This window comes from Tenebrio molitor, chromosome Y (genome assembly GCF_963966145.1).
Source record: "Tenebrio molitor chromosome Y, icTenMoli1.1, whole genome shotgun sequence".
Taxonomy (NCBI): Eukaryota; Metazoa; Arthropoda; class Insecta; order Coleoptera; family Tenebrionidae; genus Tenebrio; species Tenebrio molitor.
In genome coordinates this window covers 3093003-3100658 of record NC_091056.1, presented here as the reverse complement: position 1 = coordinate 3100658, position 7656 = coordinate 3093003, and the positions used below count along the sequence as shown (strand labels likewise).

The 7656-nt window shown below is 40.9% G+C and overlaps 1 protein-coding gene across 1 annotated transcript; it reads left to right on the top strand.

The window, feature by feature from the left end:
- The first annotated feature begins 4449 nt into the window (after window positions 1-4449).
- On the top strand, window positions 4450-5288 carry LOC138140586 (uncharacterized). Its single transcript, XM_069061649.1, has 2 exons — window positions 4450-4782; window positions 4941-5288. Exons 1-2 carry the CDS (start codon window positions 4450-4452, stop codon window positions 5286-5288), a joined length of 681 nt encoding a protein of 226 aa, XP_068917750.1.
- Window positions 5289-7656: the final 2368 nt, after the last annotated feature.

The following is a 7656-nucleotide window of genomic DNA, read 5'->3' as shown; positions in this document are numbered from 1 at the left end:
CGCTACACAACTCATATCTGACTCTATCGATAAGGGTTTCCAAACTGATGTAGTATATCTTGACTTTTCAAAGGCATTTGACTCCCTGGATCATAACATTTTAATCCAAAAGCTTCAGTTTGTCGGTGCTTCTCCTATGTTGGTGAAGTTTTTCTGTTCCTAGCTGCAAGGTAGAAAGCAGTACGTCCATTGTTATGGGTATGACTCAGGGTCTATAGATGTCACTTCGGGTGTACCACAGGGCTCTGTTTTGGGTCCTTTGCTGTTTCTGGTTTTTATTAATGATATTGGTGACAAACTAACTGTACCTTTTTTCTTGTTTGCCGATGATGCCAAGTTGTTGAAACAAATTAGCGAATGGTCTGACTGTGTTACGCTAGAGGCAAACTTGGACGAAATAATGAACTGGTGTACAAGAAACAAGCTCTGTCTCAACATCAACAAATGTCAAGTGATGTCTTTTTCTTTGAAAAAGGAAAATATCAGATTCGATTACACCTTAAGTTTGAATCTCTTGAACAGGCCAGAAACAGTAAAGGATCTTGGTGTAATTTTTGACCGTAAGTTATCGTTTACAAGCCATATTGATCATGTGGTGTCTGATTCTATGAAGCTGCTGGGTTTTTTGATTCGAAACTCGCGGGATTTCCAAAGCAGTCGTACTCTCACAATGCTTTTTAATGCATTTGTAAGAAGTAAACTTCACTATGCTTGCATCATATGGCAGCCGCATCATAATATTCAAGCAGTTAAACTAGAGCAGATCATACGAAAATTTCTAAAATACCTTTATCTTCGGGATGTTGGTGAATATCCTCCCATTGGTATTGCACATACATATCTTCTAAATCGTTTTGACTGTGTCAGCTTTGCTACTTCTTGTAAAAAAGCGTTAGCAATATTTGCTTTCAAACTCCTGCATAATATTTTATACTGTTCGGAAATCTTATCCCAGTTAGCATTTAATGCTGGATCTCGAGGCACGAAATCGCGGCATTATAGACTCTTTTATCTGCCAGCTCATAGAACAGACGTAGGCAAATTTTCACCATTGTGCAACATGTGCAGATTGGCAAATGACCTGCATTGCCAATTGGACCTATTTTCTTGTACCTTGAACTGCGTCAAATCGAGAAATTTCAGCAGTATTTGATACATTTGCATATGCAACTGATGTCAATCTAGAGCATTCAGGCTATACAGATACTTCTCATTCTCTTGATGTCATTAATTTTTAACAGAACCCTATAATTGGAATTCTTCTGTTGGGTTCTTTGAATAATAATAATAATAATAATAAATGTTGCATATAATAAACGTAAAACTGTAATAAAACGTTTAAAATCAAATAATAACAAGTGACAGTGGAATATACCTTTTCAAAAATGGTAAACAAATGCTGTGTTCCACGGTGTAGTGGTAATTATGCTACCGGCGAAAAAGTGCATGTTTTCAAATTTCCGAAAGATGACAACATGAGAGAAAAATGGCTTAAAGCGATTCATAGAGAAAACTTCAAAATTTCTGAACACTGTGGTAAGTTTAGGTAATGTAAGTTCCTATATTTAGTTTAATTTGATCTTATAATAAAATAACAAAGCAGTTGCCTACGTTAAAACCAAGATATTAGAAAGAATGGTATGTCAACTTATACCTGCAACTACGTGATCAAAAACGAACGCCAGATGTGACATTTCGGGGACTGTCACTGAACTGTCAAATGTTAAGTGGAACGATAAGAAAGTTAAACAAAATGTTATTTTTTAATAAAAATTGATACAATTAGTAAAGTTACACAAGTTTTGCAAGCTTTGCGTGCCGTTTTGATTTTGTTGTGGCGGCAGTTCGTTTTCTAGCCTCTTTTTGGCAAGAAAAACACATTCTTGTGATTAAAAACGACATGATTATTGATTTCGTCAATGTTTTTTCATGTTCAGGATTTTGAACAAAATTTCAAGTAATGTGTTCCTTTTAATGGTTGCTTTTAAAGAGTCAGAGATTATAACCACAACTTCCTGTAGTAACCTTATTAGATCAACGGAAGGAAAAGTTAAGTGGCCCCGGCTCCTCAAAATAATGAAGGCATTGTAGTTCTCGTCACCATCACCAATGATTGACTTGTAGCACAAAGAACAATCTTTTGGTTTGTGTCTGCGGGCAATAAAGCCACACACATACGCAAAGGCCTCCTCGTTGTCAGCAAATCGCATTGCTGCCCCATTTCCAACATCACGTGTCAAAACTTGGTCTAACTGAAGATCCATTTCGACTTTTGTTAATTGCTTTTTTGTTGTATTGTAGCTTACAGTATCATCTTCTTGCCGAACTAATGCATCAAGTAGATTGCCTCCTGTAACGTTACTACCTTTGGGCGGTTTGACAAGAGAATAGAGGGATAACAGCCTAAAAATTTGAGCCACTTGCAACGTTTCAGGATTATTGTTTGCACCACCTCCAGCTCTCAACAGTCTAAAAAAATGTTCGAGGGGATCTTGATTAATTCTTGTTGTCATCAAGTGTTTGAATCCAAGAACGGTGGTACAGTATTTCGGCAAATCTAAAGTTGTGTTAATAGTGGCTCGTAACCCTAGTGCTGTCGATCGTGTTAAAAAGTAATTAGGTTCAGCACAACATTCCCATAGGTCCAAGTATGTTAAAAAATCTTCTAACACTCTCTCTTGTTTAGAACCTGGTCTTAAAGCACTATAATTATCTTTTGAGTTTAATACGTCTGATACCTCATTGATGCGCCTACAAAATTGAATTGTGGGGCCACAGTCGTTAAATCCAGGTTCTCCTTTGTCTTTTAACAATTGTAGAGCATCTGCAACAGTTCCACTAAATAACTGAAACGCATATCGACTGGTCATTTTTTCATGTAGTTGTGGATTTACATGTTTTTCAGTTAACTTTGGCGCATATATATATATTCATTTTTGGCGTCATACGAAATTAAATTGTGGAAATGTTGCAGTTTTACCCGTCCTTCAGGCACATGTAATTCTTTTTTAGACACAAGTCTATTTCATCGAAAGGCTGTACCAGGCACCTTGGAATTACAAGCCGAAGTTACAGCACCCTCACTGGGATTTTCCTCCCCCTCTAGACACCGAAGACGTCTTAACACACATTTCATTGAGGGAAATTAAAGCGAGGATATCCCAAACCAAAACAAAGTCGGCTGCAGGTCCAGACTGTATTCAAAAGCGACACCTCAACCGTTGGACTGTACACGAGATCCTCCACCTTCTATTTAATTTATTATTGTGTTGTACGATGCAGGCAACACAATGGAGGATGAACCATACACAACTCCTGCTTAAGCACGGTAAAGATCCGGCGCTGGCAGAGAGTTATAGGCCCATCACAATAAGTTCAATCCTGAGTCGGTTATACTGGGGCATAATCGACCAGAAACTCAGAGAGCACGTACGGTTCCACCCGCGCCAAAAGGGGTTTGTGTCGGAGGCAGGGTGCTTTAACAATGTGCAGATCCTAAGTGAGTTGCTGCGGCACTCAAAGAGCCAACACCAAAGCCTGGTCGCAGTGTGCCTGGATGTGTCTAAAGCCTTCGACACAGTTCCGCACTAGATCATTGGTCCTGCACTGCGAATGAAGGGTCTTCCCGAGCCGGTGGTACGACTCGTGGAGGATTCCTACAAGGATCTGCACACGAACATCAAACAGGGCACAGTGGAAGTGTCCTTGAAACTTCAGCGAGGGGTGAAGCAAGGCGACCCCCTCAGCCCCTTTATATATATCGCAGTTTTGGAACCCCTTTTACGGCAGCTGGAGATTCTTCCGGGGTATGAGGTTGGAGAACGTGCGAGTGTCTCAAGTCTGGCTTTCCCAGATGACCTATTCTTACAACGACTGATGTACCACAAGCCAGCGCCCTGTTACGAGCAACTGGGGAGTACCTTGGAAGGTTGGAAATGAAAATTTCGGCCCCCAAGTGTACATCCTTTCAGATCGCACCCACTAAAGACTCCGGATTGACACTGACAAATGGAGAGAGGATCCCGGCCGCGACCGCGGAGTCCGCGTTCACTTATCTGAGTGTGAGAATATCTCCTTGGGCAGACGTGAAATTGGAGGGCCTGAGGGAAGAGTTCGGCGGGGCATTATTTAGGGCCTCCCGCCTCTCTTTAAAACCGCACCAGAAAGTCGAACTAATCTCCAGATACCTAGTCCCTCACTACCTCTACAGACTGGTGGTCGCAATTCGGCCAGTCACGTCAACTAGACCAGTAGCTAAGAGGAGTGATAAAACGCATTTGCCACTTGCCACAATCCACTACAGACGGGCTTATTTATTGTGGCATGAAAGACGGCGGAGTAGGTATCTCCAAGTTGGAGACAATAGCTGTTACCTCCATCTTGAAAGCGGGATTGAAGTTCAAGCATTCCGCAGATTGAGTGATGCGAGCTCTTTGGCTAAATGCTGGCATGGCAAGCCGTCTAAATAGCTTAGCAAAAGCCACACGAGTGAATCCGTGGCCAACTTATGACCCCAAAGACCTCGACCGCTATAAGTTGGCCATGAAGAGATCAGAGCTTGCAAGGTGGGCGTCCCTGGTCTCGCAGGGCAAGTCCATTATGTCCTTCGCCGACAACAAAATTGCCAACGCCTGGCTTACCAATAAAAAGCTCCTAAAGCCGGGCAATTTCATATCGGCCCTCAGACTGCGAGCCAACGTCGCCGGTGACAGGGTGGCATTAAATAGGGCAGTCCCAGGTGTGGTGCTCAGCATGAGACACTGGGCCACATTCTCGGAATTTGTACGAGTACAACGGTCCAAAGAATCGATCGCCATTATGAAATTAAAAACCTAATCGCCGATGCGGCGACCAAAAAAAACAACGAAGCAGCAGTAACGTTGGAGCCAACCATCCGCACTCCAGCGAGTGGGAATCTCAAACCTGACCTGGTGGTACAGAGCCAGGGAAGAGTCTTCGTGGTCGATGTAACAGTCCGCCACGAAGACGGGAATCCACTTGCACAGGGCCGGCAGGCCAAGCTGGAAAAGTATGAACCTCTGCTTCCAACCCTCCAAGAACAACTGGGAGCGTTGTCTGGGGAAGTCCTACCGATTGTGGTGGGAACGAGGAGAGCGTTACCCAAGGAGACAATCGAAGCCCTCAAGAAGCTTAAAATTACCGATCGCAAAACGCTGTTAACGATATCGTTAATAGCTTTAAGAGCGTCGATAAGAATATATCACGCTTTCATGGACTATAACGCTCGCCCTCGGCCTGTTGGGGGCGCCAACTACCCTCACAGGTAAATCTTCTGATCAATTAGCTTGTCGACTCACTGTTTTAACGTATATGTCTTGTCTGTTTTAAAAGAGCCATGTGGCGGGGCACTTTACACCTCGTCACACCTCAACGTTGTCCTCGTCTTAATTTATAAATTTTAATTTTTCGAATTTTAAAGAGCCGGCAATGCGAGTCACGATGCGGAGCCGAGAATGAGAATTTAAATGAGGAAAGAAAAGAGTTTATCGGCTGGCACGTGGCGCCGGAGCCGGTCAGACGTTGGGCAAGTCGGCTGCGAGGTTCCCCGTGGGTGGATCTGCGTGAGGAACGGGATCCAGCGAAATTCCGAAAAGTCGTCGCTGAGAAACTCCGGTTCACGATTTTTTCTTGACCCGTCCGTGTAGTTGTCTTGGACCAAAGTAAAGTGTGGTTCCCCTGCGGGGGCTCAGGTCTGGAGTAGCTAGATAGTGGTGCAAGCGTTCATGCGGTGGGCTACGGCGTCATGGCGAAGAGGTGACCGCGAGCTAACTACACGAGGTCACCCCCGCCTGATGCAGTATTAACATCAGTCAACATCTGGGCCACCACGACCCATTATCGTGGAAAGTGTGGGGTTCGCCCCCATAGCAGAAAGACCATCTGGCAAAGCATATACAAAGTTTTTCAGTTCGAAACTTCATTATGATGTGGTTATGGTACAAATCACTGTGTTTGCTACCTTAGAAGTATCTATTACTTCGTATTTTAGTTTTACTAATTTTGTAGAAAACAACATCGATACTGAAACATTTAATCAATTGAGCAACAGTGATATAAAGGAACTGATTCTTGCTACTTGAACAAGGAAGAAATTTTCTCAAAAATACCAAGAATACTTGATTGAAAAGGTACATACTTTCACATTTACATGGGTATAAGATCTCTTTCCAAATTATACCATTTATTATGTTTACGTCACTGAATTTATTTCTTATACGCTTATAACTAACTTGTATATTATCACAAACCAGAATCAGATTTTAAAAGATTGTAGATGCACCTAATTTTATTCATTCATGGAATAATTGTGTATGACGTGTTAGTAGTCTAGTGCATTAAAAAAAAATCAATATTTCTTTTGTTAAATTTATTATATTATTCATAAAGTAAATATCAATGTGTACATGCTGGTTTTAGGCTATCTTGAACGTTGATCAAGGAACAAAAACTGATAACGTTTCGGACACTACTTTGAGCATCTCAAGTGACAGTAGCACAAGTGTTCTTGACTATGATCAACTTCATCCTCATTATTATCCTTTAAAAGATACACTCGCCAAGCAATACGAAATAATTCAAGTTAGCTCAACGACAAACGTAAGACTCTGCGTTGAAAACACATAAAAATGTCTCTTTGTTTTTTTCATTTATTGCAGTGTACGAAAATTACTAGATTGTACAGATGAAGGTAAAATCGTTAAGAACAGTTACGGACCCTATAGGAAATATAGGAAAAGTCATTTATGTAATATAATAATGTAATATAAGACACGAACTGGAAAAGTTTCCTGATCAACGGTAGAAATACAGATTTTAATAAGGAAAAAAATATATCAATAACGTTTTAGAATCTCTACACAGCGTTTTAAAGCGTTGGCCGCGGAAATCAACGATATATTTTTACATGAAGATGCCGCAATCTACTATCTACCATACACGAAAGGCGTCAATGGAAAAGAAGTTGCAGCTAGTGGAAAACTTTGGCGTGCTTATGTGTACCAACGCAAGATTCTGAGAGAAGGCGGCTTGCTACAAAAGAAAACAGGAGAAATCTATCATTTAAATTAATGTTTTTTACGAAGTAAATGAAAAGGGGGCAATAATCCATCAGGAAGACGAACTAAATGAATATATAACGTGGCTTTGTCATAATAGTATACCTTATGAGGAAATTGTAGAAAAGTGGCGTAAAACTGCTGCATTAAGATTACAGTTTAGAAGTGGGGAGACAATTGCAGAATATTATCAAAAATACTCTGCCTTAAAGTTTCAAACGGGCTATTTTTTAGTAAGCCTTAAAATCTATTCAGAATTATTATTAAATAAGCTGGTTTTTCAGATTGAAGTGAAGCGAACACAAACTGGAAGCCAAGCACAAGGGAGATTCTGGATGGCTTTATTTTATTTATTGATGTAAGTATTTTAAGGTGCAAACTAGGTTTCAAACATAAGATTTGCAGGATGCTTCTTTTTTAATAAAAAAATTGGAAGAACGGCGAATGAAGTGCCAAGATCTGAAAATTACCGCCCAACCAATTCCGGTCGTCGTTGGCAAATACAAAGCATATCAATGCTTTGTCTGCGTAGATGACCAATTATATAAACTTTACTTTACAGAAAATAGAAGTTAACAAA